This window comes from Globicephala melas, chromosome 12 (assembly GCF_963455315.2).
Source record: "Globicephala melas chromosome 12, mGloMel1.2, whole genome shotgun sequence".
NCBI classification, from domain to species: Eukaryota; Metazoa; Chordata; class Mammalia; order Artiodactyla; family Delphinidae; genus Globicephala; species Globicephala melas.
In genome coordinates this window covers 53321532-53344663 of record NC_083325.1, presented here as the reverse complement: position 1 = coordinate 53344663, position 23132 = coordinate 53321532, and the positions used below count along the sequence as shown (strand labels likewise).

Genomic DNA, 23132 nt, shown 5'->3' with positions numbered 1-23132 from the left:
CTATGTAGTAACAAAAAAAGGATGCTGTGCATACACCAGATTTTGGAGACAAACTCCCCCTCAAGATATTAAATTCAACAGAACAGATACAGTTTACATTTTTCCACTTAACAAAAACCTGTCACTTCTCACTAAGGAAAGGTAGTCAGAAGGAAGACAGAAAAGAAAAAAAAAAAAAAAGCAGTAAGAAAATGAAAGAGTGGAAGAAATCAAACCTGAAAAATCTAAGATACTTCAAAAGTCCAACATGTTCCTGAGAGAGTCTCAGATCAGTTTTCTCTATCAACTTCTCATACCTGCCTGCCAAAAACCATGAATGAGAAAAATATCGAGTCCCAAATTGAAAAATTTGAGGAGAGGTCCTTAACATTCTTCCAGTCTTTCTGCACCCAACAAAATTTTATTAAAATAGAAAAAATACCAATTTCTTGATAGAAATTTTAATTATTACTCTTCCCACCAAAGTCTAAACCACCTAAAAGTAGCATTTCATTTTAGAACCAGACACAGAATCTCCCAAAAGGCTTTGTTAGGGCTCCCCTAACAAAGGAGCGGAGATAAGAAAGAAAACAGGTATCAGGGTTCTTCTTATATAACCAGTGAATTTTAATTTAAAATAAACCTAGGACCTGGAAGAGAAGGAAATCATTGAATCCTAGAAATTAGAGCATGTGGCTTGAATAGAAATGAACATCCTTAAAGTATTTCTTGTTATACATTGAAGACATTATAGAGGCTTCTTCACATCTGTATCTTTCGTCAAAGTTTTTGCATTTTGGTCACACCAACATCTGAATTCTGAGCCAGAGACATCCACAATATGTTACTAAGTGTCGCTTAAAATAGCAAGTAGAATATGACAATGACAATGATGGCCGCATCATGATTTAAACCATGGAACTATCTGAATTTAAACCTGTTGGGAGTTGGGAGTGTAGTCTAACTTCTTATGGCCCCTTCTGCGGTTCATGAAAATTATGTTGAAAGGAAAAATAAAAATACTTCGAAGAATAGTAGAGTTTTGGGTAAATGAGATAACTAAGTAAACTAAGAATCAGTCAGAAATATACTGATCAACTGCTAAGCTGGTGACTCACCTCCAAGCTCAAACTGCTTATCACTAAGTAACTAATAAATGTCACTTACAACCCTTCACTATGTTGACTCTTATCGATCAAGCTTTACATTAATTTATAGTTAATAAGTTTGAGTATCATGCAATAATACTGAATAATAATAAATGCAATAGTAGGGCCAAATCATGTGCTTTTAACGATACTAGTCCTAAATTAGATAGGATACACAAAACCTCAAAAAAAAAAAAGGTCAAAGCATGAGTCACTATGTCAACCAAAACACTCCAGAAGTCTGCCTCTGAAAAGCTAAAATCCTTGCAAAAAAAGATCCTGATGACTTTTTTAGGCAGTGTCATGCTTCATTGTCTCCCAATTCCCTATGATTATGATGAGTCATGTCAAATTATTAAAGGAGGCTTCCGTGGTGGCGCAGTGGTTAAGACTCCACCTGCCGATGCAGGGGACACGGGTTCAGGCCCCGGTCGGGGAAGATCCCACATGCACGGAGCGGCTGGGCCCGTGAGCCATGGCCGCTGAGCCTGCACGTCCGGAGCCTGTGCTCTGCAACGGGAGAGGCCACCAACAGTGAGAGGCCCGCGTACCGCAAAAAAAAAAAAAAAAAAAAAAAAAAAAAATTAAAGGAACATATCTTATATGCAAAAGAAGATGCTGTTAACTGTGAAGGGGGGATGGGTAAGGGGTTGAAGAAAATTGTGGCATGAATGGAAATCTATACATCTTCCAGCTTTCATTCTACTATTCATTTGCTAATTTCCATCTCTCTCAACTCCAGAGGCCAGTCTTTCTAATGCCAGGGGCGAGCCATATATGGCTTATGGCAACGGCAGCAAGCTCTGGATTTCCTATATCAACAAATGGACAAGATGTACCTCTCCCACCTCCTTCCTTAATCACAGACTCAAATGCCATGCAAACTAAATACACTGCTCACTTTCGACATATACTAAGTAAACTATCCCCCTTCAGGAGACCTCTGTAGCTCATTCTATGTTGACAGTCTGTCTCAAATATCTGCTTTCCTTAGAAAGAAAAGGCCATTACCAAACTCCTCTGTGTCAACTGTAGTGTTGGTTTCTTATACCTTATAGGCCAAACACTTTAGTTCAATAAATCACCAAGACCAGGTCTGGGTTATAATTTATTTTCCCACCATATAGGAATAAAAAGTTAAACATGTAAATGCAAACAAAATTAAAGAATATCAGGAGAATATGCTATTTTTAAAGCATTTTAATACTATAAAAATACATCTTAACAGATACTAATCACAAAAAAGTTTTTATTACAATAGATTTTAAAAGACTTCCACAAGTCAAGGTTATGTTAATAAGTTGAAAATAAAGTATAAATTTGGAAACAAGTAAATTTCATTTTATGACATTCTGCAATTTCTATTCCTCACTATTCTGATTTAGTTCTATGGTAAAGATGATAGGAACAGATCCACAGACAATGCTTGTGATTATCTAAAAAGCAAAAATGGTTTTAAATATTTTTTCTTAAGTAAGAGAAACATCCAACAAATATTTGTGAAACAAAGAAGGAATCAATTTCAAAACTGAGCTACGAGAAGTTCTACCCCATATATTCAGCCTAGAACAGAGACGATAAATAGCCTCTAAAACAGGCGTTTACAGGAAAATAAATATTCCACAATACATATGGCAAACCTCCTCTGAGTCCTGTTTCCTTTGTTCTTCTTAAGACTCAGTTTCCCACATTACTATGTTTAAAAGCTTTTTCTCAATTGGCTCAGTAAAGAATAAACAGGCTGTGAAGTTAAACTAATTAAACAATCTCTAATAAGATACTGACACTGCCTTTTATTCTTGCTTTCACAGAGGTCTAATGAATTCTCTTTGGTCACCCTCTTAAGTCTTCTTATAACCCAGATGAGTGCCTCATCATTCTGATCATAAGTACCACACTGGACTAAACACCCCCCAGCCCAAAGGAACATACAAAAACAAGCCATCGTGGGAGGAGCACAGTTGAAAAAGAATATGTCCTTAACTTTTCATTCACTCTCTTCTCTAGCTAACCATTGCCACTCAACCACCACCACCACTGCCACCGTGAAGCACCCCCCCAAGACTGGAAACAACTGCTTTAAATTTCTTTTAGTGCAGCAAGCGATAGCTTGTAAAAGGATGCAAAACAGCTGAAACATTTGACAGACAGTGTTAAATACCAGGGAATTCCTATCAACCATTTTACTTTAAAAGGTACTTTGATGTTGGCTATCTTTCATGTACCTCTTTCATGGCACATTAATAAAGAAAACGGAGCTGAAGTAAATCAAGTCCCAAGGTCACATCTAGAATTACAGCACTGTAGGTACCTGATGAAATACGGATTAATGCTGCATGAGCAGTGAATAAATAAAAGCTCTTCTACCCACCAATCAGGCAAGTTTTACAAGTGCTTCTGAACTTTATTCTGCAACTAGACCTGAGACATCTTTAATCCCCTATGCCCCTGAAACCTAATTATCATAATGTGAACCCAAATGTTAGGGTCCCTTCAAAATGCAAGTGCTGTGAAGCGGAAAAGTAATGGGAATTAAGCTGGGTGTAACCTTAGAAATGTACGGATGTGGGAAACTTGAAAGTGGTATTTCAATAAGTTAGGAAAGCGTAACACAAAGATTTAGCCACATAAAATACATTAGAATCAAAAGGTGCCCCCTCAAAAAAAAAAAACATATAAAACACAAATAAGGTGGATTCAAAAACTATTTACAAATACCAATTTCTGGCCCCAGAATCTTCAAGTTCTACATAACCAAATGAAAAAGATGTCAACAACAAAGAATTCTAGCAGTTTTGCATTGTTCTAATGCAACTGAACTATGAAACAGAACCAGAGTGATTCTGCACAACCCAAACAATTCTCATAAAGAAAAAAATTTTAATGTTCCCAAATAATCAACTGAATACAATGCTGGCCAAAGGTAAGGGAGAAAAGCAAGCTGTTTAATGCCAAAGAAAAGAGAAAAATATGAATCAGAATAGGCCAAAGAGTTGACAATCTCAAGGCAAAACTCATTCCGTTAGTAATTTGTTGATAATGCATTTACACATCTAATTTATTCCAGAAACTACGATTAAAAAAGAAGTAAAATTACATAATACGAATACATTCTTCCTGTATTCACTATACATCTGTGTTCACTATAACACAGAATTCAGTGTAAATCCGGACTGAATTGGGCTCTAATCACAGAGACGGTCACTTACAGTTCCAAAATATCTACACTACAACCCTATAATATGGTTGCTAACTTCACCAAATACATGAGTTTTTGAAAGATCAATGTATAATTATTTCACCTACCTATTTATAAGCATTAGAATCTTAAAAATGATTTTTTCTACTCAACAATGTGTCTATGACAAAACAGCATCTATCTGATGCACGTACTTTAAGAAATAACAGAACTATGTTATTTGTATTTTCATATGTATATATGAAATTGGTGAACTCCACTCTACTTTCAAGATCATAGTAAAATGTTAGTTTAGAGGAGGATTTAAGAATATAAGACTGTACATACACAAACTGATATGGATGGAGAAAAAATATAAAACAATTGTTCAAAATAAGGCAGTGTTCCTTTCATTTCTAAAGGTTATCAAAAACACTCATAACATTCCAAAGTTCATCAGTTCTTACATTAATGTTGAACATATTTAATATACATTTTTGGTTCTGTTATAGCAAATACACTTGTCTAAACAGAACATCTGTTTTGGTTACAATGCATTGTATCTTTGGCAAGAACTTATAATAAAACTAACAAAAACAACCAAGAATCTTTATTGGATCTGGCAACAAAAGCAGATTTGTAACCAAAAACCTTAAGACGTGAAATGACCATCACTGGGCTCTAGGCCAGTTCTAATCTAAGTCAATAAACAAAGATCTCCAAGAGTTAAGGCGGGGAGAGGGAGGCTGGGTAATTCCTGCAGATACTTAAGCTGGACTTGGAGATGCAGAAACACATGGGTTACAAACTGCTAAAACATATTTTATTTTGATCAAAAACTGTCAAACTGAATCCGAATCCAAATAGTATTTTAAAACCACACACACACCATAATTATTCATTCCTTACGTCTCCTTTCCAACATACCTCACTGAAATGGTGTACTTATACAGGTATATTTTAAAAATATTCTGGCCCTTTCAACAAAATGAACATAAATTACACTGGCTGTAAAACAATTTTAGTTTTAAATTTACTTAATTTCACAAACATCCCAGAAAGTAAGCCTTATAAACAAGACTCTAGTGTTTATAATAGTCAAAGAAATGGAGGAAGGAGTATCAGTAGGTGAAAGGAAACAAAGTCCTAGAATATCACAGCACATTTTCTAAAGCCATCGCTGTAGAAAGAAGTGAGACAAATACTATAACACCTTAACTTGTCATTAAGCATAATAATCAAACTAATATCCAAAAAACAATTTAGGCTGTTCTAGTTCTAAAGCTAATTCACCTTGTCCTACACATCTCTTCCATCTAAATGTTCATCTGTATCCTATATAGTATCCTTTTATAATAAACCACTTAAGTAAGTAAACGGTTTTCCTGGGTTCTTTGAGCCACCCTAGCAAATTAATCGAAATTAATCGATTGGGAACTCCAATCTACAGCCAGTTAGCTGGTCAGAAGTCCAGGTGACAACCTGGGCTTGGGACTGGCATCTGAAGTGTGGGGGGTGGAGGCGGAGTTAACAGTCCTGTGGGAATGAGCCCTTAACCTGTGGAATCTGATGTTATTTCTAGGTAGATAGTATAAGAACTGAATTGAATGGTAGGACACCCAGCTGGTGTCAGAGCACTGCTTGTTATACATGGGGGACTATATATAGGGGGACGCCACACACACACTTTGAAATTAGGTCAAGGAACCCAAAAGAATTGACAATAAGAAATACTCTCTACATGTCAACCCAGTACACAATACATGTATGTAACTAAAACAAATATTCATGAAATAATACTTAGCCTTACTATATGAAATGAACTCTATTTTCTATTCTTTTCTATTGAATTTTTTTTTAATGCTGTTGGGACCCACTGCATTGCCTTCACCTTCCACCAATGGACTGCAACCTACAATTTGAAAAACATGGCCCTAGAGAGCTCATATGACGTGGAAAAGATGAGGATAATGAGGACATGAATCTGGATGCTGTAGATAAATGAGGATATAAATTCATCACACTTTACTTCAGCCTGGGTGGTTTCCTTAAAATATATCTCATATACCATACCACACAAATAGAATTCCTATCACTAAAAGAATATCTGTTATATCTATATCTACCAAAAAATGTCACTTCTTCTCCCTCTCTATCCCCTTACCTTGCTTTTAATTCTCTATATAGAATTTATCACTAACTGACATAGTATACACACACACACACACACACACACACACACACACGTTTTCATCTGTTTTCCTCACTACAATAAAGGCTTCAAGAAGGCAGGCACCTTGTCTGTCTTGTTCACTGCTCTTACTCCCAGCACATAGTATTGTGCCTGCCATACACTTTGGTACTAACAGTACTTTGCTGATTGTATGAGAGCACATGGGATGGTTTTGTTCTGGCTCAAGTCCCAAAAGCCTGTTTTGCTAACGTTAGCAATCCTCCAACTTCGTCCTATAAAATGGGTACGTGTTTGAGGAGAGGGACAGGAGGGAGTTAGAGCTGAAAGAGACAATTTCTTTAAAAAGATAGTTGGAATGCTGTGGCATTTCTCCGGCTGCTCCAATACCTCACGTGAAAGTGTCCCACTCACCCCATGCCAAGTGATGGGGCTTCACTGGGACCAACCAATATGTGAACACAAGAAAGAGAATAAAGGTAAGAACAAGCATAGGAGAGAAAGAGAATGAAAAAGGGGAGAGCTGCACTAAGGATAAGTTGCTGTTCCCCCTTTGAGAGTAGGCAAGGATGTATGAACCAATCGGGCCTGCAGGAGGAAGTGGGAGGTAGCTTGAAAGAGATTCTGTCCAAGAGCACTGAGTAGCAAAAGGAACCAGAGAAGAGCAGCCTGTCTGAAGCCTGGATCTGAAGAAGGAGAGTCAGAACCAGTCAGCCAGAGAAGATATCTGCCAAGTCACACGGATGGCAGCTCAAGGACGCTGTTGGTGAAAATCTCAGAAAACAAAAACAAAAGTTTTTCAAAAACAGCCCATGGAAGAATGAATCAGCAGTGGTAAATGGGCCACCGAAAGGACTCTATCCTTAGACTGCAACTGTCCCCACTTTGTAAGACTATGCTCCTTTTCCCTATTCTCAACTCTGAGGACTAAACCTGGAGAAAATTCAGCTAGTGAATTGGGGAGAAGAGAAAAATAAGAAGGGAAGAAAGAGGAAGCTAAACAAGCCCCCTGCAAAGCCCTACAGTAAAGTAGTATTTCCCAGAAGGACATGGAATTTAATTTATCTCAAGTTGGAGCTTTGATTATTACACTAGAGAAGATATTTTGATTGCTAAAATGAGACTGTTCTAATGACTAAAAGGAAATGAAGAAGCTGAGATCTCTCCATTATTTCAGACAAGGATGAAAAGAACTACTCAGGGGCCATGGCTCATGATTACGGAGTAGGATAGAAATTAAGTTTTCTTCTTGTACCTTACTGAGTCTACCTTAGTCAATTAATCATTTACATGTGATAAATATCTGTCAAATAAATGAATATATAACTAAAATAACCAGAATAAAATATAATAAAATATTAATAGCATTCTCGGAGTGGTGAATTACAAATTATTTTTATTTTCCTTTTTGTATTTTCCTAGATTTTTCAAAACTCTTTTGAGCATGCTTAAAAGAAAAGAAAGACTATTAAATTGACAGAGAAAAATGTCACACACATGTTTCACAGGCATTCATACCCAGAGGAAACAAGTAAAAGAAACAAGTAATTCTTAATTCAAAAGTATAAACTGAGGGAATCCTTGGCAGTACAGTGGTTAGGGCTCGGAGCTTTCACTGCCACAAGCCAAGCAGTGCGGCCAAAAGAAAAAAAAAGTGTAAATCAAAATTATTTAAAATGATCATCTTCTAATTTTCCCTTATGGTTTATGTCTCTGCTGTCTGAAAATGCCAAATTTGAAATTTAAAGTAGACTAAAAGTAGAAAATCAAGTATTGACCTTGTTGCCAGTAATAGGGAAGATTGGCTACCTGGATCAACAGTTTACTGAAAACAAATAAACATACTAGATATAATACAGCTTCTTAAATGCATCAGTGAGTTGGCAAGAAAATAAAAATACTCAAGCTAAAAAAAAGAACATGGAAACCTTGATTTCTGAAGCTTTCACCTGAGGGCATTGCTGAGCCAGGTGAATTTTATGGCCTCAGAGAGCTTCACAGAACTAGAGGATTAGAAGACAAAACCTAGGGTCCACCTAAGATCATAGTAACAAACGATTCCCCCAACTCCCTTCCCACATATAAAGCCGATATCCCAAAGGGTTAAACCTGCAGTATAAGGGTCAAAGTATATAGCCTGTACCCTAACTCCAGGATATTGCAATAAGAAATGGACTATCTCAAACCTTGTCACAGGAGGAATCTCTGATAAGAATATGGAACCATAAGCCATCTCTCTCGTTTGCAGCCTAAATTCACACGACCTGGGTGGCCAGGAAAAAATTCAAGCTGAGAATTTAAGTGTCTACAGGAGCCTGGCAGAAGCAAATGCAAATCTTCTTTCAAGCGATTCACAATCAATCCAGGCCTCCATGAATTCTCACAGACAAAGTTCCATGAAAATAAGGAGTTTTCAGTAAAAATTAACCGAACAGAAAAGGAAACAAAGCAGAACCAGCAGTAACAACAGATGGCAGAAACAGAATTGCAGGGATTTTAGATATCAGAATTATCACAGTCTGCAAAATAATAATTCTTAGTATGACTAAGGAAATAAAAGATAGGTTTAAAAATATATTCAGGAACAAGTAAAAAACTGTAAGAATGATCAAGCAGATTTGAAAAATATAAACTTTCTAGATATAAAAAATATAACTGAAATTAAAAATTAAATTGATGGATGTCAGTTTTCTACAAATTAAATTATAGAGTCAACTTAATTCTAATCAAAATCCCAGCAGGCCCATTAGAAGAAACTGAAAAGCTGATTCTACAATTTATGTAGAAGTGCTATGGACCTAGAATAGCCAAAACAATTTTGAAAAAGAAGAACAAAATTGAAGGACTACACTATCTAATTTCATCACTTATTAAGCTACACAAATCAGCACTGAGTAGTATTAAAGATACAAAGATTAGTGTAAAGACATACAGCTCAATTAAACAGAATAGACTCCAGAAATAGATCCATACATTTATGAGCAGTTGATTTTCAACAAAAATGTCAAAGCAATTCAATGCGGAAAGGAAGAATCTTTCAACAAATGGTACTGGAATAATTCATAGCCATATAGGAAAAAAGAACTGCTTATCATATATAAAAATTAACTTTAAATGGATCACAGACCTAAATAAATTTAAAGCTATAAAACTTCTAAAACAAAACACAGAGGAAAATCACAGTGACCTTAGTTTTTCCAAACATTACTTAAACAGGACAAAAAGCAAGAATTTATAAAACAAATTGATAAACTGGACTTCATCAAAATTTAAAATGTTTGCTTTTCCAAAGACCATGTTAAAAAAGGAAAAGGTAAGCTTCAGACTGGGAGAAAATGTTTACAAAACATGTATTTAACAAAGGAGTTGTATTCAGAATAAATATAAAATACTCTTACTCAATAATAGGACGAAAAACAATCCAATTTTTTTTTTTTTTTTTTTTTTTTGCGGTACACGGACCTCTCACTGCTGTCGCCTCTCCCATTGCGGAGCATAGGCTCCAGATGTGCAGGCTCAGCGACCGTGGCTCACAGGCCCAGCCACTCCGTGGCATGTGAGATCTTCCCAGACCGGGGCACGAACCCGTGTCCCCTGCATCGGCAGGTGGACTCTCAACCACTGCGCCACCAGGGAAGCCCAATCCAATTTTTTCTAATGGTAAGAAGATTCGGACAGATACTACAAAGAAAATACATGGATGACAAATAAGCAAATAAAGATGCTCAACATCATTTATTGCTAAGGATGTCACTTAAAACTACACTGCAATATCACTGCACATCCACTAAGATAGCTAAATTTAACAGACTGGCCATACCAAGCAGATGGATGAGAATATGGGGAAGCTGGAACTCTGATACACTGCTGGTGGGAATGCAAAATGGTAAAACCACCTTGGAAAACAGTTTGGCAGTTTCTTAAGGTAAACATACACCTACCATACAACACAGCCATTACACTCATACTTATGTACCAAATATAAATGAAAGCATATGTCCATGCAAAGACTTGAACAAGAATGTTCATACAGTTTTATTTGTAATAGCCAAAAACTGGCAACAATCCAAATATCCATCAACAGGTAAATGAACAAACTAATTATGATTTAACCATACGACAGAATACTCAGTAACAAAAAGAACAAACTATGGCATATATAACATCATGGATGAACCTCAAAATAATTATTGCACTGTGTGAATATATACTGTATGATTCCAATTATATATGTCTAGATGATGCAAGCTAATCTATAGCTATGTAAAGCAAATCAGAGGTTGCCTGGGAAACAGAGGGATCAGGGAAGGCAGGACGGATTATAAAGGAACATAAGGAAATTTGGGGGCTAATGGGTATGCTCATTATCTTTTTTTAAAATTTTATTTATTTATTTATTTATTTTGCGGTACGCGGACCTCTCACTGCTGTGGCCTCTCCTGTTGCGGAGCACAGGCTCCGGACGCACAGGCTCAGGGGCCATGGCTCATGGGCCCAGCCGCTCCGCGGCATGTGGGATCCTCCCAGACCAGGGCACGAACCTGCGTCCCCCGCTTCGGCAGGCGGACTCCCAACCACTGCGCCACCAGGGAAGCCCTCATTATCTTAATTGTGGTGATAGTTTCATGGGAGAACACATATGTCAAAACTTAGGAAACTGAAAACTTTAAATATGTGCAGTTTATTATATGCCAATTATCTCTCAAGCTGAAAAACTAACAAATAGGACTTCTAGAAGTGAAAAATATAACTTCTAGAAAAAGAAAATTCAATGGACGGGTCTGAAAGCTAAAGAAAAAGCTAGTGAATTGGAGAAACGATCTGAAGAAATCAACCACAAAGCAGCCCAGAGAAACAAGAAATGGAAAATGAAAAGAAAGAGGTTAAAAGGCATGGAGGACAGAGTGAGAAGCCTGAATAGATATTAGAATTTCAGAGGGAGAACAGAGAGAAAAAATGGGACAGAGGTAATATTTGAAAAATGATGGCTGAGATTTTGAAGAATGAAAAGATATCACTCCACCGATTCAAGAATCCCAATAAATTTTAAGTAGAATAAATAAAGAAAGCAGTATAAATGCTACCTAATAGCAAAAAGGAACAATAAACAATTTGATATTTTATTTCTTATCAACATAGCTATACTCTTCTGACTGAGTTGTCAATGATAAATTTGGAAACAGAAATGCCCTTTCTCCTCAGCTCATTACAAACACCATACTAAACATGCCTATAAATAAATACTGAAATTATGGTCAATAAGTCTGTACTGATAGGTTTAAACCTAAAGATACATCAAAGATTGGAAATAATCCAGCTGTCAAACAACAGGAGATGTCAAAAATATGGTATAACCAAACAAGAGAAGTAAGGTAGGGAAAAGGGAGGGAAGAAGGAAAAAAAATGAGGGAAGGAGAAAGGAAGCAGGAAAGGAGAGGAGGGGAGGAAAAGGAAGGGAAGAAATCAGGTGTCTCTGCTGTTTACAAAACACCAGAGTTGGCGAAAAGAGAGGCCTTAAGAAAGAATGGGGGAAATCGGCACCCATTCCTTGTTCAAAACTACCCTCAGGTTATCTAACAGCCTTCTACTCTGTTTCTGTTATCTAAGCTGACTGAAGTTCTCTCATTAATTTTTGGTTTCTTGGAGAATAAAGTTTCAAAGCAGCCATACAAGTAACTGAGGATAATGAGGTTTTGTGGCTTCAAAACAAAAAGTCAGAAGACTTAAAAGTTTCAAGCATAATACAAAACTCAAAAGCCATAAAGAAAAAGACAGACAAATCTGAGAAAATAATATTTTAAATTCGATATGAAATACAGCTCAAATTGTAAACACAAAAACAGGGGAAATGATTAGCAAAATTTGCAGAAATTATGACAGATTAATCATTACTATAGACATTTATAAATCTGAACAAGATAAGCAATTATGAACAAGATGAAAACCTCTTAAAGAAAAAAAAAATGGGCAAAGGACTTCCCTGGTGGTTCAGCGGTAAAGAATCTGCTGCAGGGGACACGGGTTTGATCCCTCGTCAGGGAACTAAGATCCCACATGCCACGGGGCAACTAAGCCCGCATACCACAACTACTGAGCCCAATCAGAGAGCCGGTGTGCTGCAAACTACAGAGCCCACGCACTCTGGAGCCTGCGTGCCACAACTAGAGAGAAGCCCAGTGCCTCAACGAAAGATCCCACGTGCTGCAACTTAGACCCGATGCAGCCAAAAATAATAAATAAATAAATAAATAAATAAATAAAATGGGCAAAGGCCACAAACAAGCCATCCATACATACACAAAAAATCCAGAAATGGCCAATAAATATATAAAAAGATATTTGACCTCATTAATAACAATAATAATGTGCTGTTCTAAGCCCTTTATACTATATATAAACCCATTTAACATTCAATGATAACTCTATAGGATGCGTACTATTATTATTCCACTTTATGCATGATGAAACTGAAATAGAGACAGGTTTATTGGTATGAGAAGATGATAATATATTAAGTAGGGAAAAGGTTGTAAACCATGTACAGTGAGTTCCTTTTCATAATACACACACACACGCACACAAGAAAAATCTAGAAATATGCTCTAAAATATAAATAACGGTTTAGATAATAGAAAATCCTGTCACTTACCTATATTTTCCAATCAATCTATAATAAATATTATTATCTTTAAAGAAATATATGTTTTTTAAATTTTAATCAAAAGATTCTCATTAGCTTCACTATTATGCAGTTTTCACAAATGAGTCAACCCTTTGAAGATCAATCTATTCCCTACAATTAAGTTATACTCTGAAAGGTACATCAAGTTATCTCAAGCAACAGAGCCATGATTCCTTAAATTGTATCTTCCGGGATTCCCTGGTGGCGCAGTGGTTAAGAACCCGCCTGCCAATGCAGGGGACATGGGTTCGAGCCCTGGTCCAGGAAGATCCCACGTGCCGCGGAGCAACTAAGCCCGTGCACCACAACTACTGAGCCTGCATTCCATAGTCCGCGAGCCGCAGCTACTGAGCCCACGTGCCACAGCTACTGAAGCCCGTGCACCTAGAGCCCGTGCTCCACAACAAGAGAGGCCACCGCAATGAGAAGCCCGCACACCGCAACAAAGAGTAGCCCCCGCTCGCCACAACTAGAGAAAGCCCGCGCACAGCAACAAAGACCCAATGCAACCAAAAATAATAATAAATTAATTTTAAAAAATTATATCTTCCTTCTGTTAAATGTCTGGTATGCTTCTGAAATAAAAGAATAAGAAAGAGGTCCAATGTGTATTCCACAGATGTCCAAAACCAACGCTTTTTTCCTAATAGGGTCTGGCTACCTGCTTAACCTTCACTGACCAGGCCTCTTGGTATACATCTAACCTCAAAAATTAAAACTCCAATCCTCCACCACAGCTCCCCTTCCCTTTCCTCATTCTGTCGTCACATACCACACCTTATCGGTTCATTCCATTTTCTAATTCTTTTCACTATGCTAATGAATAATGTCATTCGGAAGCAAAATTAATTTCTCTTCTTTTCTATATTTGCCTGCTCAAAGTCATTCATATATTGCAGCTTTTAGAGTAGAAACATTAAGCATGGGGTCTGAATTAACAGCACAAAATTTTATTTTCCATTTTCTGCTCCCAGGTTTTGAGGGGTTTCATGTATCTGTGATTCTCCAGAATGTACATAATGCTGTGATTTCTAGCAATGTTTCCACTAACAGCATGAATCTTGCCAATCATGGTTTAAAATATAAGACAGCAAGTATTAGAGATTACTTATAATTCTTTCATAGTTCATTAATAAATATATAACTCTAACCATACAATATTTTTATTTCAGAAATCATCATTTATCTTTGGCAAGATATAAGTCTATAATCCATCAAATGCAAATTTCTATATCAATGAAAAAATACAGAAAACAGTACATCATAGGTTTACCAAAGCATTAAGCAGAGGGGAAATTTTCCGTAATTGTTGCAGACATTAATTCCTGTCTATAGCCTTGAAAAGACTTATCTGATTAAAAATAGTTTTATTGTTAATATTTGACAATTCAAATTAGTAATATTTATTGAGATGCATCTATAAGTACAGAAATATGCAATGTGAAGGAGGCAGAGATAAGTAAAACATAGTACCCTGATTTAAGAAGGTATCAATGTAGGAGAAACCAGATACAGTGCATATAAACACAAATGTCTCATAAGGAGCTAGCCATTTCTACATTTCAATAAATTTTACCATTGCTACACAAAAGAAAACACTATTTTTTACCAAGGAAAAACGGATTTTAAAAAAAAAAAGAGAGAGAGAAGGGCTTCCCTGGTGGCGCAGTGGTTGAGAGTCCGCCTGCCGATGCAGGGGACACGGGTTCGTGCCCCGGTCCGGGAAGATCCCACATGCCGCAGAGCGGTTAGGCCTGTGAGCCATGGCCGCTGAGCCTGCACGTCCGGAGCCTGTGCTCCGCGACGGGAGAGGCCACAACAGTGAGAGGCCCGTGTACCGCAAAAAAAAAAAAAAAAAGAGAGAGAAGAAAATAATCAAGTGTGACATTTTAAAATGAATGGGAACAAATATTCAGACACTCAAAAAATAAAGTGACCGCCTACTATGGGCCAGAGGATTGAAAAGAACAGATCATTCTAGCACATACTTAAAACAAATGACACATATAATACTGTAGAATTTCTTTTCACAAACACTTGCAACTTTAAACGTGTGACAAACTAAGATCTAGCATAGTTATATTCTACAACTTAATCCACTTTTTTTCTCCTTTGGTAACTGAGATTTGAAGCTCTGGATGACTTCCTCCATAAGAGATATAAGTATCAGAGTTTACAAGGTATTTTAAGAGAAATGACAGAAAGAAGTTGGATGGATGGGTCAGGATGCATGGGGTTTACAAGTTAGAAGATAAATCATGGTGTATGTTAACCTATGGCAAGTAGGTCAGGGCAAAAGCTGTTAGAAGGAACAGATAAGAAGGAATGTGCTGGTGGATGTGTCTGGAAAAGGTTTTCCAGGATGAGCAGAATTATAGGAATGCCTATCAGATTATCTGTTCAAGACAATCTGTTCAGATTATCTGTTGAAAATGACTGCTAGAAAAGCATGGGAATTTCAACTTAAGTGTAGTTTGCGATGTAATTTCAAACCAGTAGATGAGAAAATATGGTTTCTTCATAAAGGCATGTTGAACTGGCAAAATGATAACAAAATGAAGTTGAACAGCTGATTCCCTAAGCACACACTGTAACTTCTGATTAAGTATTTGCATCATTGAGGATTTCAAAAGCACATAATAAAATACTAGCAAATATATTCCAAAAGTACATTAAAAGAATAATACACTACGACAAAGAAAAGTTCAACTCAGAACTGCAGAGATGGTTCAATTGTAGGAAATCTACTACTTTTACGATTCAGCATATTGATCAAAAGAGGATAAAAAACCTCTTTAGAGAAAAATTATTATGGCAAAATTCTGAAAAAGCATTAACGTTATCTTTTATTCTTGATTTTTAAAGTATAATAAAACAGGAATCAGTATTTTTAAAACACTCATAAATAAGACTATTTCCTTTAAAAGATTTTAAAAAAATACATACAAAAGGCAGTACCATACTTAAGGGAAACACTAGAAGCATTCTAATAAAATTAAAAGAGGAAAAAAAAAATCCACTATCACTACTACTATTTAATAGCTTTTCAAAGATACTGCATGATACCTTTAAAGAGAAGAAAATAAAAAGGTATAAAACTAGAAAAAGAACTGATAAATTCATCATCTTTTGCAGATGATATGACCATATCATATCTCTTGAAATCCAAGAAAATGAACTGAAAAACTAATTATAAACAATGAAAGAATTCTGTACTATGGTTGGGGGACCAAACTAACATTAAAAAAGTGCTCCTTCATAGAGATATAAAGTAACGTAGTAAAGTAATTCTTAATACAAACACAAAAAGAGAGACATATAAAAGAAAGTTTTGATATTGAATATAAAAAATAATTATAAAGAAAACTTCAAAATGTTACTGAAAGCAAAAGCATTCCCCATTTTAATGATGGAAAGAGAAACTCAGAGAGGCAGAGTAAGTCTTCCAAACTTGCATAACTAGTAAATGGTGACAACAAAAGATGAACCCAGATTTGTCTGGCTCCAAAGCTCATCCTCTTTCTACTACCATATACTGCTGCAAGTTCAAGAAAGAGAGCCTCTGTAAGCAAGCAAATTCAGGTGTTTCACTATTCACTATTTAATGTTTCTAATAATTTGAAAGTTCTATTTATAATCACTATAAATGTACCCAAGATATTTATATCTAATTAATGTGAACAAGTTAAAAAGAAATCAAAGAAGTTGCCTGAAATAAACTGTATTTGCTATGTCAGGTCCTTATGGTAGGTTCTCAAAAGGACTGGGTACGTGTGCAATTCCCAGAATAGAGAAGATCCACAGTATTTCCCAGACCAAACTGAATAAGAAGGAGAGGGAAAAACGCTGAGCCAAACTATTCAACCTGATCCTTTACTGAACCATGATCCCATGGCACCTACAGTTTGTCCCTGACCTTCTAATCCCCTTTGGTTACTCTGCATTTGTTTTTCTAACATCTTGATTATACTCTTGGCACACGGAATATTACACTAAATACAAGACCCCTCTCTTTTGGCCTATCTGAATGGATCCTAGAATTCTTCTTCCTGTGTTGGCTTTTGGCTTTGTTTTGTTGAACCTGATCCCATACTTATCAGTTGACTATTCTTAGTTATTACATTTCTCAAAAAGCAGTGGGAGATGGCTCTTACATGCTCTCCCCTAGATATCATCTATTATAACTATCTTCTCTCCTGAATTAAACCCTTTAGGATTTAGCATTCTACCATACTTTGGAAAAGGTAAAGGTGGCCATTTGAGGTTAAAAGGGAAAGTAAGGAAACAATGGTGAATGACAGCAAAACTACTACAGATCTAGGAGCAGGACTAAAGAAATGGGTCATGCTAATACAAAGTTATTTAGAAGTCAACTGTATGCCTATACAAAATGAGAGCATGTGATGAAGAGATTAACAAGAAACGAACATCAGAAATGCTTTAAAAAAAAGAAAAGAAACACTTTTAATTTGTAATACTTACCTTGGCTCTCAATTCTGAAGGCCAATGACTCATAGTCATCAAAACTTTGGGAGAAGAAGGCTAAGTTATCCATGGTCTATAGCTGCTAGACCTATACACCATTCTACTTACTAGTCACTAGTTAGCTAGAGCCATCACACAAAGTACTGCCTGGAAAATCCCATGAATTCAAGTAAGCCCTAACCTGCTGCATCTGTGAGCGGTTTCAGGATACTGAAATGCCAATTTCTCCAAGACGCAGACACTTTACATTGTCCTGCAAAGCTCTTATGAATAGGAAGAAGTGATATGAGGGCAAATAAGAAGTACATCTTAAAAAGACAAGGGAGAATTTATCACAGAAGGAACTTCAGAAGTTCCTTTGCCTCTCAAAGAAAACAAACATTCCTAACATCCTTACCAGTAAACAATGTCCAGTGGTGCAAAGTAGTTTTTCATTATCAGGTCAGCAAAGTAAGCTTCTGTTTCCCGGCAGGCAGTTCCATTTCCAATCACCACTGTGCTGCAGCTTCAAGGAGAAACAGAATGAGAAACTGGATGAGATCAAGGCACGCTTCTAAATCAATCAGGAGAAAATGGACAGAATGCACGAACAGTATTATATGATGCTCTTATTCTCTCATATATCCAAGCAATCTCTCCACTATCTCACAGGGGCCACGCAGACTTATGTAGAATCAAAGACACTGCTCCTGCACTTGGTATTATAGGAGGCAGTGGAGAAATGTCTTATGGTCACACAATCTCAAGAATAGTCAGCTTTCTTCCCATCTAGAAGGAATGAAATTTAGACATGAGTAAGTAAACTCTGGAACATTCTAAGCCATAATAAAGAATTATGACTGAATTATGTGATATGTTTTCAAGTAATTTCTGAAGCTTCTCTAACTACTGCCACATCCATTCCTCAGATCCATGAAAAAGAAAGAGAGAGAGAGAGGGAGGGAGGGAGGAAGAAAGAAAGAGAGAGAAGGCCCAAACTGAAGAATTAAAATCTCACTTTTGGTCATATTACCACCTTTGTTTAGTGAAGGCGGCAGAGGAAGGGAGTAGCATTCCTCCAGAGTCTACAAATGTAGAGTTCTCCAGCAATTTGCCCCAGCATTGTTTTACATGGTTCCTTTTCTAACACCAAGGCACTTCCCTTAATCCCTCCCACCAAATTACGGACTTCAAAGATATCTCTGATTGGCTGAGCCACTGAAATACTCAAAAGGTTACTTATTTTCATACTTGAAATTCAGCAAAAGCCTCTTTATTTTCTCTGCCTCTCGGAAGCCTTGTCCACAATGCAAGTATACCACATCGGTATGAAGTATCTGACCTTAGGAAAAAATGAAAAGAAAAGGCCATTTTGTAAGAAATTACAAAACATAACACACCACTGATTTGATTAAGCAAGTTGAAATGAAAAGGGGACTGGTTCACCTTTTAAAATGCAGTCTGAATCTTTCATATTCCTTAATCAGATTCCCCCTTAAGCATTCTGAAATTCTGTTACCTCCAAAGTTATTAGAACTCTGTTTTGCTATACAAAAATCATTATCAACTAGATAATATGCCATGATACTAAAAGACAAATGATTTTTAATAACACTTAACATCAAAAATAGTAAAAGCTGGGACTTCCCTGGTGGCGCCGTGGTTAAGAATCCACCTGCCAATGTAGAGGACATGGGTTCGAGCCCTGGTCCAGGAAGATCCCAGATACCACAGAGCAACTAAGCCCATACTCCACAACCACCGAGCCTGTACTCTACAGCCCACAAGCCACAACTACTGAGCCCGCGCACCACAACTACTGAAGCCCACACACCTAGAGCCTGTGCTCAGCAACAAGAGAAGCCACCACATGAGAAGCCTGCGCACCGCAACGAAGAGTAGCCACCCAAAGAGCAGCCCCCACTTGCCGCAACTAGAAAAAGCCAGAAAACCTGCATGCAGCAATGAAGACCCAACGCAGCCAAAAAATAAATAAAATTAAAAAAAAATAGTAAAAGCTAACATTTACTGAATATTTACTATATATCAGTGAGTGTTGTAATACTATTCTATTTCTTCCTTTGGGTTGTAGATATGTAAATTTCTTTACCTTATGTAATTTTTTCAGCTGCATACTTATGAACTGTGAGCTTCTCTGTACTATATTTCAGACAGAAATATATTTTAAATTTTGAGGGTAACTCCTAAAGAACAGAAATAATGAGCTAAGTGACCAAATTAGGAAGTTAGGAAAAGGACGACAGAATAATCTCAAAGGAAGTGGAAGGAAGAAAATAATAAAGTTAAAAAAGCAGAAATTAATGAAATAGAAAAAAAACATATAAAACAGAGAGGACCAATGAAGCTTAAAATTTTAAATCACCTGTTAAGAAAAATACATACTTTTAGCTATACCAATCAAGTAAAAGAAAGGATGACACAAGTAAATTGTATTAGAAATGAAAAGGGAGTATAACTAGAGATTCAGCACAAATTTAAAAGATACAGAGAGATTATTATAAACAACTTGATGTTAATTTAGATTAAATGATGAAATGGATAAATTCTTGGAAAAGTCTTACCAAAACAGACTGAAAATACATATGCATGTATGTATGTATGTGTGCATAAAATTTTAAAAAGAACCATTCTATAAACAATACAAATACAGTAAAGGACAAAAGCCATATGATAGCTCAATAGATTCAGGAAAAAACACTGACAGAATATACTTCCCGTTTATTGTAAAAATGCACAGCATGAAAAAAGAGCAACTTAGAACAGCAAAATCAAAAGCCCATGACTATATTTATAAAAAAAAAGTATCCCCACAAAACACAAAAGGTGAGCAGGTGGGAACAATGCACCAATAACCACCAAGACCAATGTGCATCAGCATTTCTGTGGGAGGAGGCACAGAGAAACAATGGAGTATCTCATGGACCTGCGATTGGAGGAAGCCTCAAAATGTCAGAAGGTACTTCCCTGGAAATCAAAACTGGCCCATCTGAGAATAGAAAGTAAAACTGGAAAAGACCTTTGCATACTGTAATTTATAGGTCAGTACAAAGGTTGCACAGTAAGTTCAGAAAGAACTGGAAAACTCTGATCTCTGAACTCTTGAAATTAACAAGTAGAACATTCTTTTCAAGACAAAACCCCACAGAGAAAAAACTGTTGAGCATCATATTCACATTGAGCAAGGTAAGGACAGTATGGACAAAAGGGAAAAAAAGTCTAGATAAAAGGAAAGAAAGCAATAGGAAAGCAAATTTCAGAAAGTATAAGGTTATCTCTCTATCCAAATAGATAAGGTTTTTCTTCTCAATAGTTTGGAAAAAGTAGAAATGATAGTTCTAGAGATATACAGCTAGCTTTCCATCCTAAAAGTTGAGAAAAACTAATTTGATGTAAAACTAAGCAACAGAAAAGGATCATAGTCAAATTTCATATAGAATGATTATTTTTCAAATCAGGAAATAAAAAAGACTAGTATGATGTCCTTACAGAAAGATGTGCCCCAAAACAGAGGAAAAACTGTAACCTAATATATAAGAACAAGCTACCAAAAAAAAAAAAGATTAGAGAAAATGAGAATAAAATAAATCAGAATTAGAAATGTCAGAAGTAAGATGAAAGAACTTAGGAATGAATTAAATATGAAAGAAAAAGTTATTCCAGGAATGAAAACTTAAACCAAAAGAAACATAAGAAAAATGTAAACAATCAAAAAAATTAAAAGGTGAAGAAGTTCACCACAGAACTGTAATCTATTTTTTATAAATACCAAATGGAAATTCAAAAACTTAAAAACATAACTTAAATAAATAACTCAATGGATGGATTTAATAGCACATTAGACATAGCAGAATAGAGGATTAATTAACTTAAAGACAATCAATAAAAAATAAAAGAATTGAAAATAGAAGAGGAAATTGAATGGTCTAAAATACACGTAATTAGAATTCCAGAAAGAGATGCAAGAAGGTCTACAAACCTCAAGCAGAATTCACATCCCCTTCCCTCCAAAACAAATAAATAACACACACACAAACAGCTAAGCATATAAGAAAACTTCTGAAAGCCACAAAGAAAAAATCTTAGCAGGCAGAGGAAAAAATTATCACCTTCAAAGGAGCAATAATAAGACTTTTGTCTGACTTCTCAACAGAAACTGTAAAAGCCAGGAAAAAAAAAAAAAAGAAAGAAAGAAATGACATCTTTAAAGCACTGAAAATAACTGCCAATCTTGAATTCTACACCCAGCAAAAATATTTTTCAAAACCGAAGGCAAATCAGAAACTTTCAGACAAAAAAAACGAGACAATTTGTCACTAGCTGATCCACATTAAAAAGAAACAGACTAGAGTTTTAGGAAGAAAGAAAGTGATCTCAAATGGAAACACAGAAATGCAGAAAGAAATGAAGATAATAGAAAGGGCAAATAAATGAGTAAACAGGAAAAAAAATACTGACTGGACAAAACAATAAAAATGTCTCATGGTATTTAAAATATACACAGAATCAGGACTTCCCTGGTGGTCCAGTGGTTAAGAATCCGCCTTCCATTGCAGGGGACGCAGGTTCAATCCCTGGTTGGGGAACTAAGATCCCACATGCCACAGGGCAACTAAGCCTGTGAGCTGCAACTACTAAGCCCGCGCACTCTGGAGCCCACGTGCCACAACTAGAGAGAAACCCACGCACAGCAACTAGAGAAGCCCGTGTGCCGCAACAAAAAGATCCTGCATGCTGCAACTAAGACCCGATGCAGCCAAATAAATAAATAAATATTTTTAAAAAAACAAAAATAAAATATACACAGAATCAAAATGTATCATATATAAATGCAGTCAGTATAAACAGAAGTTGATGGGGGATAAGCAGAGTTATTAAAGTCTGAGCCCAGTTAATCCTCAATATATCTATTGTGACCTAGGAAAGGGCATAAATGATAGTAAATGTTGACTGAGGCTACAAACAGGCCCAACAGGAAGCTTCATCCTGATTCCTATATCGCTTTTTGTGAGAAAACCATCTTCTGTTCCTTGAAAATTAGCATTATTTCCAAATCCTCATGAAGTATATGAAGTGAAATTTATGACCAACCAAACAACTTCTATATAAAACGCTGAAAGGTATGCTTACTGGTAGGAGAAATTATAGCTAATTTGCAACCGTGTTTATAACCGGGATCCACTCCCATCAAGGTACGCCCTGGGACAGGGCTTGTTAAAAGGAGCTGACGAAGGTTCCGTCCAAACATCATTACTGATTCTTTCTCTGCATCTGATGTTAGTTTGGCTCTTTAGAAATAGAAAAAGAGAATAAAAAAGATAAAGTATTCAGTTTTCATTCATTCAAATTTTCTTCCAGAAAAAGAACACAATTATTCCTCATTGGAGCATTCATTGTAACAAAATAACTTAAGGTCTTTAGAAATAGAAAAAGAGAAGAAAAAAGATAAAGTATTCAGTTTTCATTCATTCA

General features: G+C 36.2%; 1 protein-coding gene across 2 annotated transcripts in view; it reads right to left on the bottom strand.

Moving 5' to 3' along the window:
* Positions 1–23132, bottom strand: part of SRBD1 (S1 RNA binding domain 1) — a 231018-nt gene that overhangs the window by 154191 nt on the left and 53695 nt on the right. For both annotated transcript variants that reach the window (XM_030857775.2, XM_030857776.2), the window contains exons 12-14: positions 22791–22948; positions 18894–18984; positions 18061–18168 (exon numbers count right to left, since the gene is read on the bottom strand). In XM_030857775.2, the coding sequence (XP_030713635.1) occupies positions 18061–18168; positions 18894–18984; positions 22791–22948 (357 nt within the window). The remainder of the gene's footprint in view (positions 1–18060; positions 18169–18893; positions 18985–22790; positions 22949–23132) is intronic.